Raw genomic sequence first — 17,500 nt, forward strand, 5'->3', positions numbered from 1 at the left:
ACAAAACTGTGACTCTTTCTCTGTGATTTGTGCATTGCTTTCATACAGAATGCATTCAATGACTACGTTCTCCAAAATCCATAACACTTCTCTCATTCAAACTCCCCCACTTGAAAAATACTATGTATATAATTATAAGACAGTCCATTTACCATTAGATAATCTCTTTGTGTATATCTCCTGAAGTATTTGTCTAGTCTAGTTCTGTTTGATTGTTCGCTTAACACAGGTGAATGAGATGTGATCTCCCTGTCAGTTTTCTTCATAGATTTACTCAGGTTTTGAGAAGGGATCTCCCAGTTTGTTTGCTTTAGCATTTAGACTGCTCGTGTCTTTTTTTCTGTTATACTGCATAGCATTGCACAACATGGTTCTTGACAGTGACTCATTCAAGGCATAGACAGTCAGAAGGCCTGTAGCTGACTGAGGGTTCTGTACAATGTTATCTACCATGTACACATGCAGCCTGGAAGAGGAGGCCAGAACGACAACAAGGAGAATTACACAGCCATACCAGAGAAGAATAAAAGAATAAAAGAGGATGTCTTCTTCTTCTCCTCCTTCTTCTCCTTCTTCTTCTTCTTCTTCTTCTTCTCCTTATGACATGAAACTGTGTGCATTGTCTTCCTCCTCCCTGTGGGGTCCTGGCTCACGGACTACTCTGTCACTCTAAACATGTCTAGTTGTCACAGGTGATGTCATCAGTGGAGTTATGGAACTGATATTAAAAATTATTCGTATTCTATACTTAGATAGTATTCGATAGTATTTATAGTATAGTATATATGTTACGGTACATGTGGGAAGACGGTACATGTGGGAAAAATAGGGTTAGGGTTAGGTGCTAGGGTGCTAGGGTTAAGGTTAGGGTTAGGGGTAGGGTTAGGATTAGGGTTAGGGTAAGACATGCCAGCATGTACTAAGTCGACGTAGCACCTAACCCTAACCCTAGTTTTCCCACATGTACCGTATTCCCACATGTACCGTAACATATTTAGAAGTCTACATTCTGAATTATATATTCTGTATTCTATATTCTGTATTTCATATTCTGGATATCCTAGAATCTGTATAGAGTATTCTGTATCAGGCCAAAGCTATTACCTCCACTCAATGATCATGAAATCAACCGTGAAAACTATGAATATTTGCTAGACTATTAGATACCTGTGATACCTCTCTCCCCTCCCTTACTCCCTCTCTCCCTCCCCTCTGTCCCTCCCTCCCTCTCTTCCTCCCTGCCCTCATCTCTCTTCCTCCCCCTTCCCTCCCTCCCTCTCTCTTCCTCCCTCCCCTCATATCTCCCTACCCTCCATCCCTCCCTCCCTATCTCTTCCTCCCTCCCCTCATCTCTCTCCCTCCCCTCTGTCCCTCCCTCCCTCCCTCTCTCTTCCTCCCTGCCCTCATCTCTCCCTCCCCTTCCTCCCTCCACTCCTCTCTCCCCTCCCTCCCTCTATGGGCAGAGATCTGTGCCACTAGAATCTGAATCTGAATTACTGACGTTGAATTTGAATTACTGACTTTGAATTTGAATTGCTCAATTTGAATTAAAAAAATACTTTGAATCATATAATTTGAATTTGTATTGTTTAACTTTATTCAGTTTTTCAATTCAGTTATTCAAGTTAAACAATACAAATTGAAATTATGTGATTCAAAGTAATTTTTTTAATTCAAATTGAGCAATTCAAATTCAAAGTCAGTAATTCAAATTCAAAGTCAGCAATTCAGATTCAGATTCTAGTGGCACAGATCTCTGCCCATATCCCTCTCTCTTCCTCCATGCCCTCATCTCTCTCCCTCCCCTCCCCTCCCCTCCGTCCCTCTCTTCCCCCCTCCTGCCCTCCCTCTCTCTTCCTTCCACTCCTCTCTCCCCTCCCTCCCTCCTTCTCTCTTCCTCTCTGCCCTCATCTCTCTCCCTCCCTCCCTCCCTCTCTCCCTCCCTCCCTCTCTCTTCCTCCCTGCCCCCACCTCCCTCCCTGCATCAATCTATAATGGTAATAGTACACATGTTAAGTGAGCGATGAGCGGGAGATAACAAGGTGTGTTAACATCGCCACCTCGAGACCTGCGCTGATTGGATGAGACACTTCTTTAATTTCCTGGCAGGAAAGGGTTGAATGGGTTCAGACAGACCCCTTCCCCCCGAAGGGGCAGAATGCGCATGTAAGCAATAATAGATGAGAGAGCATGCTATTGCTATATCGTGGGGCGGATGTGGCTCAGGAGGTAGAGTCGGCATCTAATGAATGCAAGGTTGGTGGTTCGATCCCTGGCTCCTCCTGCTCATGTGTCGAGGTGTCCTTGGGCAAGACACTGAACCCCAAATTGCTCCCAATGAGTGGGCTGGAGCCTTGCATGGTAGCTTGCTGTGAATGGGTGTGTGAATGTTTGAATGAGAGGCTATGGTTATGCGGTATAACTAAATAAGCCGCTATATAAGTGCAGTCCATTTACCATTTGAGTATACCTCAAGTTTCTTATTGCTCTGGTTTTACACCACCAGCAATAATTATGACAATAAGCAACGGTCCTTCATCTGGACCAAGTCTAAACAAATGAAGCTATCACCGTCATCAGGGACACTGGTACATCATTACTAGTTCGGTCAGAACATGTGACACCAGACAGTGTTTTGACCAACCAGTTGCTTAGGTCATTTTTCAGTTCTTTACATATTCTGAAACAACTACAGATTGTAAGCTTTCAATTGATGTGTCATACATTGGCACGTCGCTACGAACGTCTAACTGCACTTTTATAACATCACAACATGCTGATAGAACATCTACATGCTAAAAACACATAATGACACATAATTAGATGATCACACAGTCCTTGCTTTTGAACACGTCTTAAAACTAAATTTGTTTACAAGACATGTATCACTAACCAGTAGCCTACGGCAGACAAGAACAGTGAATCCAATCGAACAGTGAATCCAATTGTATTTAGTGATCGTTAAAGTCTTGTTTATATTGAGTGGGTACTTCAAAACTTCAAGTTGCATATTATGGAAAAAAACGAAAACCAGATTATGAGGACAAAAAAACGTTTCATTTTAGACGCTGTGTCGTTTACCGGTTCATTAGCTTGCGTCACATATGGTTGGCATGTCAACATTGAAAGCTATACCCTGACCTGACCTGACCCGACCTGACCTGGCCTGGCTTGCTTGCTAGCTTCGTTGCGTAACGTTAGCGCCAGGGCTAATGCTGGGTATGCGTCACAGCAGGTCAGTTTAGCTGCTCCACTCGAGGATCATACAGCTGACTGGCTGGCTCTCTGGCTGACTGGTTGGCTGGCTGGCTGGCTGACTGGCTCTCTGGCTGACTGGTTGGCTGACTGGCTCTCTGGCTGACTGGTTGGCTGGCTGGCTGGCTCTCTGGCTGACTGGTTGGCTGGCTGGCTGGCTGGCTGACTGGCTCTCTGGCTGACTGGTTGGCTGGCTGGCTGACTGACTGGCTCTCTGGCTGACTGTCTGGCTGGCTGACTGGCTGGTTGGCTGTCTGTCTGTCTGGCTCTCTGGCTGGCTCTCTGGCTGGTTGGCTGGTTGGCTGGCTGTCTGTCTGTCTGGCTCTCTGGTTGGCTGACTGGCTCTGGTTGGTTGACTGGCTGGCTGGCTGATTGGCTGGCTGGCTGATTGGCTGGCTGGCTCTCTAGCTGACTGGCTGGCTGGTTGGCTGGCTGGCTCTCTGGCTGTCTGGTTGGCTGGCTGGCTGACTTACTGGCTGGCTGACTGGCTGGCTGAATGGCTGGTTGACTGGCTGGGTGGCTGGCTAGATGGCTGGCTGGCTGGCTGGCTGATCCAGAGGAATGGTGAAGTTGGGTGGCGAGCAGTGTTCAGCGTGACTGACAGGAGAATAACGGTCTCTGTTTTCCGAGGAGGTGGAGAAGGGCATTGTGGGAGAGATAAGCCAGGGAAGGAAGGGAGAGAAACTGTCAAATTGTGCCGCAGTGTTGATTAAAATAGAACAGTGAAGAGGTGGTGTTGATTATGTTGTTGTTGTTGTTGTTGTTGCTGCTTTTGTTGTATCAATATTTGAGTAAAGCTGGAATCCATCTTTAGACTGTGATAATGTATGGTATGGTGTGGAACATTAGTTCAAATGCCATGTTACACACACACACACACACACACACACACACACACACACACAGAACAGAAATGCAGACATACACAGACAGTGGGACTTTGGTTTTATATTTCTACAGTGTTGAAGAGTGTGTGTGTGTGTGTGTGTGTGTGTGTGTGTGTGTGTGTCTGTGTGTGTGTGTGTGTGTGTGTCCACTCCATGAAGCAAGGCGAGAAAGAGGCGTAAAGACCACAATATATCCTGTTTATGCTTGGCTCAGAGATAGAGATCATGACACGGTTTATTCTGGAGACGTTGAAGCTGAAAGGAACAGATGGTAGAGATGGAGGGAGAGAGGGAGATAGAGAGAGAAAGACAGATGAGAGATGTTATTTCTGTTCGGCGCTCTCTCTGCCACGTCTGTCTCTGTCTCGCTCTCGCTCTCGCTCTCTCTCCTCCCCTTCTCTTCCACATTATCTCGTCCTGTCTCTCTCTCTCTCTCTCTCTTTCTTCCCCTCTCCCTTTCTCTCCCCCTGATGTTCCAGTAGTCTCTTCACACCCAGCCCGATTCTTAAGGCAAACCGTTGTTGTGCTTTGATCCAGTCAAACATGTACAGTATTTACATGGTAGAGAGCGATGTCATGTGCTTGTCATACAGTCTTATGTACATGGTTAGTGTGTATACATACATTCATGGTTGCAGAGACAGAGCGGCATCGGCATGCGTACAAGACCCTAGTAGCAGAACACAGAGCAGCTTCGGATGGTGGGTCTGCAGAAGACACCACTTGGTCTCCAAATGAAGACACTCATTTGGGGGGATTGTTTCTGCACACCAAAGAAGAAGAAGGCTTCTACTTGCAGGTAAATATGGAAGGCAGAACACTGCATAGGGAGGTTGGCGGCATGATGGAGGCCAAACCGGCACGATTTGTAACCTGAATGTTGTCTGTAGCCAGTTAACTATCTTGGTGTTGTAGCTAGCTAACTGTCTTGGTGGTGTAGCTAGTTAACTGTATTGGTGTTGTAGATAGTTAACTGTCTTGGTGTTGTAGCTAGTTAACTGTCTTGGTGTTGGAGCTAGTTAACTGTCTTGGTGTTGTAGATAGTTAACTGTCTTGGTGTTGTAGCTAGTTAACTGTCTTGGTGGTGTAGCTAGTTAACTGTCTTGGTGTTGTAGATAGTTAACTGTCTTGGTGTTGTAGATAGTTAACTGTCTTGGTGTTGTAGATAGTTAACTGTATTGGTGTTGTAGATAGTTAACTGTCTTGGTGTTGTAGATAGTTAACTGTCTTGGTGTTGTAGATAGTTAACTGTCTTGGTGTTGTAGCTAGTTAACTGTCTTGGTGTTGTAGATAGTTAACTGTCTTGGTGTTGTAGCTAGTTAACTGTCTTGGTGTTGTAGCTAGTTAACTGTCTTGGTGTTGTAGATAGTTAACTGTCTTGGTGTTGTAGCTAGTTAACTGTCTTGGTGTTGTAGATAGTTAACTGTCTTGGTGTTGTAGTTAGTTAACTGTCTTGGTGTTGTAGCTAGTTAACTGTCTTGGTGTTGTAGCTAGTTAACTGTCTTGGTGTTGGTGCCTAATACTCCCTGAGCATCATGCAAGTTGTAATTCACATAACTCTCTCTATCTCTATCTTTATTTTTTGACGTATCTCACAGCACCTCAGGTGTGTGTGTGTGTGTGTGTGTGTGTGTGTGTGTGTGTGTGTGTGTGTGTGTGTGCGTAGCCAGATATCACGTTCACACAGAACGTATACTTTGGTCTGCAGAAATGATCCCCCAGAACATATTCCATTGGAGACTATGTGGATAAGACCATAGTAGCAGAACACAGAACTGCTTTGGATGGATGACGTGTATCATTGTGGCAAGACCATTGTGGCAGAGCAAAGAACACTATTGGATGGATCATTGATACATACAGATATACAAGGGTAAGAGAGGCATGCAGTAGTGTCTATAGACTAACACTGAGGCTTCTCCATCATCCACACAGGAGAGAGGAGAGAGGGATAGAGAACAGGAGGGAGGGGTGGAGGAGATGAGGGAGGGAGGAGAGGAGGAGAGGAAGGTGGGAGGAGGAGAGGAGGGAGGGGTGGAGGAGAGAAGGGAAGGGTGGAGGAGAGGAGGGTGGGAAGGAGGAGAGGGGGTGGAGGAGAGGAGGGAGGGGTGGAGAAGAGGAGGGTGGGAAGGAGGAGAGAAGGGAAGGGTAGAGGAGAGGAGAGGGTGGAGGAGAGGAGGGAGGGATAGAGAAGAGGAGGGAGGGGTGGAGGGGTAGAGGAGACGATCTAGGGATGGAGGAGGGGATGAGAGGAGAGGATGGGAGGAGAGGAGAAGAGGATGGAACAGTTTGATCAGGTGTAAAGCGATAGTGTGGGTTAGCTGGTCTCACGCTGAACATACACGTATGTCATACAAACAGAGTATTATTTTGTTCAACATTGACTACATCGTGTTGCGATATTTCAGTCTGGGGGGGTTGCGGGGTTCAAACTCCCTGACCCCTGACCCCTGCTGACATGACATAATGTCCCGTTAAGCTTCGTGACACATGGTGTCAGGTTCAGTCACCGAACAGCAAGGTCAGACACTCGACAGATTCTCTAATCCGTCTCTCTGGAGAGAATCTTTACAGTGTGCCTCATACATCTATCTGTCGCTCTCTCTCTCTCTCTCTCTCTCTCTCTCTCTCTCTCTCTCTCTACCCTCGCTCCCTCTCTCCCTCACTCGCTGCCTCACTCTCTCTCTCTGACCCAGACAGCTAAATAATTTGCAGAAGTCATATATTAGTTACATCTGTGGCATGGAACTGTTTCTGCGCACGTCATCCTTAATGCATCATGCTTTGCCTCCGTGTCGTTCCTCTTGTGTCAAAACGTCTCCAAAATGGCCTTCGTCCGGTCATCCCCCAGGCCCAGTTTCCTGGCATCCTTCATCATGCCAGTGATGATGTCTGTGTCTCCGCGAGCGTCACCGGAGTCTCCTGACAGAGCCTGAAAGTGGCTCTAAGACATAAGCCTTTCACGGTTCCCTATAATCCAACACACACACACGCGCGCGCGTGCGAGCGGGCACAGACACACACACACACACACGTGCGAGGACACACACCCACAGACACGCATACATGGAGACATACACACATGCACACACACACACACACACACACTGACACAGACATACAGACACACACACACACAAGGACACACCCACACCCGCAGACACACATGGACACGGACACACATACACACACACACACACACACACACACACACACGCATGCACGTTGTAAAACCAAAAGAGCACACACCCATTAACAGCCAACCAGCTCCTCTCATGATTCTCTCTATCTAATCTTTCCATCGTTCATCCCTCCATCTCTGGAACCAGTGAATAGTCCCTCTCTCTGCTCAGGGTCACCTTCACCTCTGTGGTATACTCAATGCTTTCTCTCTCCTCCCTCCTCTCACCCTCTCTCTCTCCCTCCCCCTTCCCTCTCTCTCCCCTCCCCCTCCCCCCCCCTCTCTCATCTCCCCCCTCTCTCATCTCCCCCTCTCCCCCCCTCTCTCATCTCCACCCTCTCTCCCTTTCCCTCTCCCCCTCTCTCTCCTCCCCCTCTCCCCCTCACACATCCGTGGCGTTGAGGTGGTTGGTCACCGCGTCCTGAGCCTCCAGCGCCTTCTTCTTCGCCGACCCCCCTCCTCTCCCTCCTCCTCCTCCTCCCCCTCCCCCTTTCCCTCCTCTCCCCCCTCTCGCGCTTCCCCCGCTCCCTCCTCCCCCGCCCCCCTCGGGGTGCACGCTGTCCAGCCTCTTCTCGCAGCGGAAGGCGGCCATGAAGGCGCTGCGGTAGTTGCGGTTCATCCAGCCGTAGAGCAGCGGGTTGGCGAAGGTGGAGCACATGGCCACCACGTGGAACAGCGTGTAGAGCAGCCGGAAGTCCCGCATGTCCAGGACACTGCTGTCGATGTCCGTGGCCAGCTGGAAGGCGTGGAAGGGCAGCCAGCTGACGGCGAACACCACCACCATGGTCACCAGCATCTTGGTGGTCTTGCGCCGGCGGCGGTGGCGGTCGTTGTTGCGCTGGGGGGGCGGGGGCGGGGGTGGGGGCGGTTGGGGTTGGTGGTTGTGGGGGTGGGGGGCGGGGGGGGTAGGCCCCCCAGAGGGGTGGGGGGCGGCGGGGCTGACGTGGCTGCGGCGGAGCTTGGACCAGATGCGGGCGTAGGCGAAGGAGATGACAGCGAGCGGCAGGACGTACTGGAGCAGCAGCATGGAGATGCTGTACACGGTGCCGTCTGTGCTGCTGCCCGGCCACTTCTCTGTGCACACCTGGGGGGGGGGAGGGAGGGGGCGGGGGAGGGTGGGTGGGTGGAGGGAAGGGGGGCGGGGGGAGGGAAGGGGGGCGGGGGGAGGGAAGAGGGAGGGGGGGGTAGGAAGGGGGAGAGGGAGGGGGTTAGTGTGTGTGTGTGTGTGTGTGTGTGCTGTAGACAGTCCCGGGGGATGGGAGAGACAGTGTCAGTGTGTGTGTGTGTGTGTGTGTGTGTGTGTGTGTGTGTGTGTAGATGGTCCCAGGGGAAGGGGAGACATTAGGGGAGACATTAGCCATCTCAGTGAGTCTCTAGAACAGATGAGGATTCAGCACCAGAAAATAACTTCTTTTGATTTTGCTTTTGTCCGTTCGTGCGTGTGTATGTTTGTGTGTGTGAGTGTGTGGGTGTGTGTGTGTATGTGTATGTGTGTGTGTGTGTGTGTGTGTGTGTGTGTGTGTGTCTCTGAGTGTGGCCAGGTGACAGGAGTGTGTGTGTGTGTGTGTGTGTGTGTGTGTGTGTGTCTGTGTGTTACCTCTATAGACACGCCAGGTGACAGGTGTGTGTGTGTGTGTGTGTGTGTGTGAGTGTGTGTGTGTATGTGTGTCTGTCTGTGTGTGTCTGTGTGTGGCCGGGTGACAGGTGTGTGTGTGTGTCTGTGTGTGTGTGTGTTACCTCTATAGACTGGCCAGGTGACAGGTGTGTGTGTTTGTGTGTGTGTGTGTGTTACCTCTATAGACACGCCAGGAGACAGGTGTGTGTGTTTGTGTGTGTGTGTGTGTGTGTGTGTTACCTCTATACAGTAGACACGCCAGGAGACAGGTGTGTGTGTGTGTGTGTGTGTGTGTGTTACCTCTATAGACACGCCAGGAGACAGGTGTGTGTGTTTGTGTGTGTGTGTGTGTGTGTTACCTCTATACAGTAGACACGCCAGGAGACAGGTGTGTGTGTGTGTGTGTGTGTGTGTTACCTCTATAGACACGCCAGGTGACAGGTGTGTGTGTGTTTGTGTGTGTGTGTGTGTGTGTGTGTTACCTCTATAGACACGCCAGGAGACAGGTGTGTGCGTGTGTGTGTGTGTGTGTTACCTCTATAGACACCCCAGGAGACAGGTCGAAGGTGCCGTACTCTCTGAAGATGGCGAGGGGACTGGCCAGCACGGCACTCAGCACCCATGTGACCGCGATCACCCCGAAACACACGTCCTTCCTCATACGCGTCTCCAGATGGTACACGATGCACCTGAGAATAACACACACACACACACACATCAAAGGAGGATCATTAAAGATCCCAGCCACCCCAACCTCAATCTGTTCGAACTGATGTCGACCAAATGACGGAGCCTCTTCCGGAGCCTCAGGGCCAAAGCTCAGAGGCTGACCAACAGCTACGGCCCCCAGGTGATCAGGCTCATAAGCAAGCCTACTGAAGACAAAATGACTCTTATCCCCAATGACATCCCATGTACATAGACTGCCTATCCTTACGCTCAGAGTCGTTTGACTCAATACTGCCTCTTACACCCACTGCCACCGAGTGCAATACTCATAACATGTCTACTCCATACTATTTTATTGTTTTACTGTTAAATTGTCAACTTGTCACTTGTCTAATTAATAATTAATAAATAATTTTGCCATTTAGCAGACGCTTTTAATCCAAAGCGACTTACAATTACGAATTACAGGGACATTCCCCCTGGAGTAACTGAGGGCTAAGTGCCTTACTCAAGGGCACACTAGTAGTGGTGTGGCTTCAGGCAGGATTTGAACTCACAACCTTCCGATCCCAAGTCCAACTCACTATCCACTAGACCACCACTACCCCTACAATTGTCTGTCTAATTGTCTCACTTATGTCTTGTAATTGTTCAATTATTCAATTTGTTTATCTTAACATTATTGCCTTATTTGTCTTTGTGCTGCAATGCCAAGGAACCGAAGCCTAAGAATTTGACTCTCTTGCACTTCTGTAATGTGACGTAACAATACAACTTGAACTTCTACTTCAACACACACACACACACACACACACACGCACACACACACACACATACACACACACACAGACACACACACATACACACACACACACACACACACACACACACATGTCTCGTACAGACCGGAGGACAACAGCCCCCAGCAGTACGGAGCACCGACACCTTCTCACACAGCCGCCCCACATCAAGAGCGCCAGGGAGTCGTCATCCTAAACGCACAGACCTGGGCCTCGGCAGGTGGCAGGGCACAAGAGGCTCCTCCCCTGCCTTACAGGAGGGATGTGCTAGCGGAGCTAGGTGAGCTCTATGCCACAGGTGAGCTCTATGCCACGGGTGAGCTCTATGCCACAGGTAATCTCTATGTCCAGGTGAGCTCTATGCCACAGGTGAGCTCTCTGCCACGGGTGAGCTCTATGCCACAGGTGAGCTCTATGCCCCAGCTGAGCTCTATGCCCCAGCTGAGCTCTATGCCACAGGTGAGCTCTATGTCCAGGTGAACTCTATTCCTCAGGTGAGCTCTATGTCCAGGTGAGCTCCATGCCTTACTGAGGTACTCTGAACGACACAGCGGGAACGAGACGAGACGATTCTCACGGCTCGAACACATCGCCGACCTCAACCTCAGCAGCGCCTGTGCTTTTCATTTCGCCGCTCATGTTAACGGGTTAGAGCAGCCATACAGCTCATGTGAACGGTTTAGAGCAGCCATACAGCCCATGATAATGCGTTAGAGCAGCCATACAGCTCATGTTAACGGATTAGAGCAGCCATACAGCCCATGGTAATGGGTTAGAGCAGCCATACAGCACCATGTTAACGGGTTAGAGCAGCCATAAGGCGCGCATCACAAGCGTGTCTCACGCTGGCTGCCGCGACATGCCATCTCGAGATTAGGACTCTTGTTGTTTTTTTTCCGCATGCCGCACGGGTAAAGGTAAATCTCAATGTACAGATCGGGCTGGCGGCAGTAGGAGCTCCGCATTTAGAGCAGGAACGCTGCCAGTATGAAAGCTGCAAGCGTGAGAGGCGAAGCAGTTCCGCCACACGGAACAAATGTTTTTGGCAAGTCAGCCGTGTTCCGTCACATCATTTATGCAGGCATAAGAGAGCTGTCAGTGTCTCGTACTGAGTCTAGTAGTGAGTCTAGGCTTTGTTAATGACAGAGACAGAGACAGAGATAAAGAGAGAGACAGAGATAGAGCAAGACAGAGACAGAGATAAAGAGAGAGACAGAGAGAGAGCAAGACAGAGACAGAGATAAAGAGAGAGACAGAGAAAGAGCAAGACAGAGATAAAGAGAGATACAGAGATAGAGAGACATATCTCTGAGCAGTCCCTCCCTCCATCCATCCCTCCCTTCTTCTCTCCCTCCTCCCCGCTCAGTCTCTCTCGCCCTCCATCCTATCCTGCCTCCCTCTCCCCTCCCTCCATCCCTCCATCCCTCCCTCGAGTCTCACCTGTGTCTGTCCAGGGCGATGACGTTGAGCGTTACCGTGGAGACGTGGACAGCCAATCCCTGTGCGTATGGAAGCAGGAAGCAGAGAGTCTGTCCAAACTTCCACTCCCCTAACAGAGTCGTCACCAGGGTGAAGGGCAGGCACAGGGTGTTGACCAGTAGGTCCGCTAGAGGGAGGGAGGGACAGGGGGAGACAGGGAGGGGGGTTAGAAGAGAGGGAGGGAGGGAAAGTGTGAGAAATAACATAGGCACACGAACGTACACACACGCATGCACATGCACACACACACACACACGCACACACAAATGCACACACACACACAAATTCACCCAAAGACAAACGTCAGCAAGCCCCAATGTCACAGGAACAAAAAATATAACATTTGACAGATTATCTGAGTCATCAGTCGCCTTGTGACCTACCGGATGAACAACACACACACACACACACACACACACACACATACACACACACATACACACACACACACACATACACACATACACATACACACACACACAATGTGTGCATGATTATGTTATTAGACTATGGCCTTGTCTGAATGACACACACACACACACACCACACACACACACACACACACACATACACACACACACACACACAGTTGTTACAGTTAATTTCCAACAATACTACATACTAACCATGGTGCATACTAACCATACCACTGTAAATAGTTTACATTTACATTTACATTTTTGGCATTTAGCAGACGCCTTATTCCAAAGCGACTTACAATCAATACATTTGACTGAGTAAGTGAATCATCAATCCAAGAGGTCATAGCAGGAAAAAGAATCTAGGTCAGGCCAGGGGCCATTGGCAGTCGTCATGCTAGAAGAAGAAAGATGTTTTCTTCTTCTTTAATAGACACTGGAGAAACAGTACAAGGGGGTAGTAGAAATCTCAGGAGAAACAGTATAGGGGCAACTCTGCAGTTCTGACAGCCATGGGAAGCTCGATCCACCAGCGGGGAGCCAACGTGGTGAAGAGACGAGACCGGGCAGTGTGACTGCTGCGTTGGCGTAGAGGTGTTGGGCCCAATCAGCCAGCAGAACCATATTACCTATCTAGGCCATGCTGTTTAGTAAACATGTATGCAGAAAGTCACTCGTCAACATACATCACATTCATACTGAGAAAACACACACACAGACACACACAGACACACACACACACACACACACCACACACACAGAAAGCGACACATGTCAACATACATCTCATTCTCGAGCAGCTGTCCTTCTGGGACTGAGCCACCTTGTCCCTGGTAATGGGTTCTGTTTCCCTGCATCTCCCTGCTCCGCTCCAGCGCATTGTGAATCAGAACTCACCTCCTGCATAGAGTGCAGTGAAGACATGTCAAGGCTGATCTGGAATGACATGCTGGCATGTTCTACATGCTGAATCTTGGTACACACCGCACAGTGTAAACTGTTCCAATCTTGCATTTAGAAAATGCCTAGTACACAAGTCGAGCATTCAGACATGCCTCTAGACTAGTACACTAGTACATACTGTAAGTCATTTAGACACATTCTGGACTAGTAGTACTAATAGTACAAGGTGTATAATGACCTAGAACGGTGTTTCTCAACTTGTGGGTCGTGGACCCGTTCTGGAGTGTGTGGTAAAAATCAAAACCTGTCTATAGAACATTTAAAAAAATAAAATCTAGTGCTTAGCTTTCTGATGTCAGACTTTTATTTTTGACAGACGTGGGTGAAAGACATGCAGTAGGCCAGCCGTTGCCATGGTCACGTCACAATTTGATTGACAACAACTTAGCCTGTCACCTGTCATTCGAGCGGTAGCTAAATGTGGTGATGTGCTCGCACAAGAGAGAAACCACCAAAATCGAAACGTCATTTAGAAACAAAACATCCCACGGACAGAAGACAAACCGGTCGAGTACTTTCTAAAAAACGACTCCAGGAGCTGAAGGCTGAACATCGTCATGTACCACATAGCTCACCATATTGCAAAGGCCAAGAAATCCCACACAATAGCAGAAGAGCTTCTCTTGCCTGCCTGCAGCCATGGACATGGTCAGACAGCTGCTAGATCAATCGGCAGTGGATAAGCGGAAGACCCTACCACTGTCGATTGAAACCATCGGTTGGTGCATTGAAGGAATGTGTGGTGACATAAGACAACAGATCACAGCACGCATCCAGACATGAATCCATATGATATTTCTAACCCAGCTATTTTACTTCTTTATGTGAGACATGCGTGGGAGGGAGACTTACAGTAGCAATTTCTCTGCAGTAGTGATCTCCCTCCCTCCCTAGACATTTTCAGCACCGTGGATTTGTCCTTGGGTTCAGTGGGCCTATAGTGGGAACAGTGTGTGGGAATCACAACTGATGGCACTGCCTCCATGACCGAGAAACAATCAGTCGTGGTGAAGAGAATTCTTGAGAGGGCATGGACCGAACGACCTGGGACCACTGCTTTTTGCGTAGAGAGGCGTTAGCAGCCAAGGATATAATGCCAGTGCTTGATGAAACTTGTAAGATGTCGAAAGATGTCGTCAAAGTGGTGAACCACATTAAATGGAGTGTCAAGAACAGCCGGTGTTTTACAAATCTGTGCAAAGACCTGGGCTCTGAGCATGTACAGGTGTTGTGTCACTCAGAAGATTGCTGGCTACCGAGGGGGAAATGTGTTGTCGCAGCCTTCCTTTCAGAGAATAACTCGCCTTATACTAAGCTGTCAGACGACGAAATCTGGCTCACACGAGTTGCGTATCTTGCTGATGTGTTCAAGCACCTCAACCCATTAAACGTTTATATTAGGACCCTACACCTGCCAGATGCTCCATAAGGAGTAGACCATCTGGTAGACCTACCTAAAATTACTCAATTGGGACAGCTGGGTTAGGTTGAATGTGTGTGATTAACTAGTGGAACCATTTATACGGGCCCCATATATTTCTGACTCTTGACCACTATACATTAGGCTACTGCTTATTTGTTTTAGGGTATACAGACAATTTATTTGAATATCTGGACATCCAAGCTATGTGATGTGTGTTTGTTAGGTGTGGTTTCTCTTTTTTCTTTTTTACTTTATTCTATTTTACTTCATTTATTTTTTACGTCCTTTTTGTTGTTGTTGTTGTTGTTGTTGTTGTTGTTGTTGTTGTTGTATGCGTCTGTGGGTATATATGGATGCTGTATCATTTGATTACCTCTCTGGCTGCTCATGCATTTGTATGACCCACTATTTTATGTTTTGGAAAATGATCAATAAACAAATATAAAAAAATAAAAAAATTAAAAACGTGCCTATGCAAGGGAGGGCACACAATATTTTAAACAGTCTGACAAAATCGCTGTATCCAAAAAGAAGATGGCATTGTGGTTAAATCATGTATCCAAAGACAGACTTGACATGTTTCCCAACACATGTCATGAAGCACAACAGCTGGACACAGTGGCCAAAATGCCATGAAAATTATTCAGTGAGGTAAGCCTCCCCCAGTTCTGGTGCAACGATGTGATGGGCGAGTATCTGTCCCTCGCCACTCATGCAGTCAAAATCCTCCTACCATTCAGCACTACCTATCTGTTACCTATCGGTGTGAAAGTGGCTTCTCAACTTTGGTCCAGCTCAAGTCAAAGCAGAGGAACAGGTTGGACACTGAGCATGATCTGAGAGTAGCTCTGTCGACCATCACCTCAGACTGTGAAACTCTCATCAGGAGTAAAGCACATCCACAATTATCCCATTAGCTTCCCCCGTTTAGTAGGCCTACTCGCCTGGAGGGATTATATTGTGTGTGTAAACACAGATATGTAGAACTGGACTGGAACCAAAGCCTGCACCAGTAGGTTTCCAGGAGCGCATCAACTTTGCTCTTCATGTCTACTATATGGGTTGATGAAAAGCAGCATTTTGATTGACTGAGACCTGTTTAATGCTGCGATTTAATAACGATAATGTCATGGTTAAATCACCTAACAGAGAGAGAGAGAGAGAGAAGATAGATAGATAGATAGATAGATAGATAGATAGACAGATAGATAGTAGACAGACATACCCACGGCGAGGTTAGCGATGAAGAAGTTGGTGACGGTGCGAAGCGTCTTGAAGCGGTAGATGACGTAGATGACCAGTGAATTACCCAAAACCCCTAGCAGTATGATGGTGCTGTAGGCCAGGATCAGAACCACCTGTTAGGATGACAATGACAAATCAACAACAACAACAACAACACAGTCAGCAGACAACTATGGGCCTGATCTGGGGCCCGTTCCACTAAGCGAGATTATCTTCTAATCGGCGATAATGTTCTAATCGGCGATAATTTCATCTTGCGTTCGGTTCCATCAATGTGGCTCAAATAATTCGCTGTTTGGTTGCTATGCAACCAGTCCTTTTGAGTTATTCTGGTCGCGAGCAGGTTTAGAGGTTGGTTTAGGTAATACGTGAGTCAAAATTGTCTCACAGGCGGAAACTATATCCCGAACGACAGTTCCGTCAAGTGTCTTTTCGGAAATATTAATTCCCACTTTTTACGAGATAGATAGATAGATAGTTTGACTGTGTGCTAGATAGATAATTTTATATTTTGAAAGTGTGATCGGTCGATAGATAGTTTGATTGTGTGAGAGATAACTTGATATTTTGTATAAAGTGTGTTAGATAGATAGATCAATAGATAAATAAATTAAAGAGTGTAAAAAATAAAATAAAATAGGTACGTGAATCAACTTGCATTGCTGGTCTTACAGCGGTGTGGTTGGCGCGGGGGTCAAGGCAGCCAGCTAGAGTTCCAAAGTCTGCGGGTTCGAGACTTGATTTAACTTCACATTTATTTTGTATTTTTTTACATTTAACCGAAGCCTTCATGCAAATCGATTTACTATATATATATCTGTCTAAGTGAATCATCTATCCATCAGTAATCATAAAAAAAATAATCTATGCCAAATCCAGGGTCCAGAACATAATTTACTCAGAAAGGCTTCAAACACCATTGTAATCTTGTCAGTTCTTGTAAATAAGCCTGCACCATCATTTTATAGCCTATATACTTACTATTACTATATTTTAGATGACATTTTAGATTAGATTCAGACAACGAAATGCAATAAAAAGTGTGTCTGAAGAGGGATTTGAACCACTGTCTTAAAAAGACGAATAAATACCTCGACAGCGGTCAATACCACTAGGCCATCGTAACGATATGATGGTTTATAGCCTGCTGCTGATATCACCACAGTAGTAAATATTCATTTATTAAAATATGAACATATAACAATAACTAGGGCTAGTATGACCTACGCATTTAATCGGTCAGCAATTTCTAGCCAAACCATTTCCCTCGCCTTGTTAATTGCGGCAGTATTACACTATTTTACATCTTATTTGTCGTCTTCATAAAGATCAATCTTCATTTCGACAGTTTGACTCTTCGGGGCTCTTTATGTCTGCGTGCACGCGCCCATATCGAGGATTTCTAAGCCGGTGTTCTGTGAACACTCATGACACAAGCCTGATCCTCGTTCGAGGAATCACCTGAGGCTTGAATTCCAATCCCGAGTTGCCTGATCGCAGGATTTAATTTAATCGCCGATATACTAATCAACGTTAGTGGAACGGCCCCCTGGTCTTGTTGTGG

At 47.5% G+C, this 17,500-nt stretch overlaps 1 protein-coding gene across 1 annotated transcript in view; it reads right to left on the reverse strand.

Moving 5' to 3' along the window:
* Window positions 1-7,705: 7,705 nt before the first annotated feature.
* Window positions 7,706-17,500, reverse strand: part of npy2rl (neuropeptide Y receptor Y2, like) — a gene marked incomplete at both ends in the record, with an annotated part of 10,571 nt that continues 776 nt past the window's right edge. Inside the window, 4 exons of the mRNA XM_080544049.1 lie at window positions 7,706-8,407; window positions 9,474-9,627; window positions 11,848-12,013; window positions 15,917-16,049. Of these exons, the coding sequence (XP_080400175.1) occupies window positions 7,706-8,407; window positions 9,474-9,627; window positions 11,848-12,013; window positions 15,917-16,049 (1,155 nt within the window). The remainder of the gene's footprint in view (window positions 8,408-9,473; window positions 9,628-11,847; window positions 12,014-15,916; window positions 16,050-17,500) is intronic.

Source organism: Nansenia antarctica (genome assembly GCF_963989245.1).
Source record: "Nansenia antarctica genome assembly, chromosome: 13".
Taxonomy (NCBI): domain Eukaryota; kingdom Metazoa; phylum Chordata; class Actinopteri; order Argentiniformes; family Microstomatidae; genus Nansenia; species Nansenia antarctica.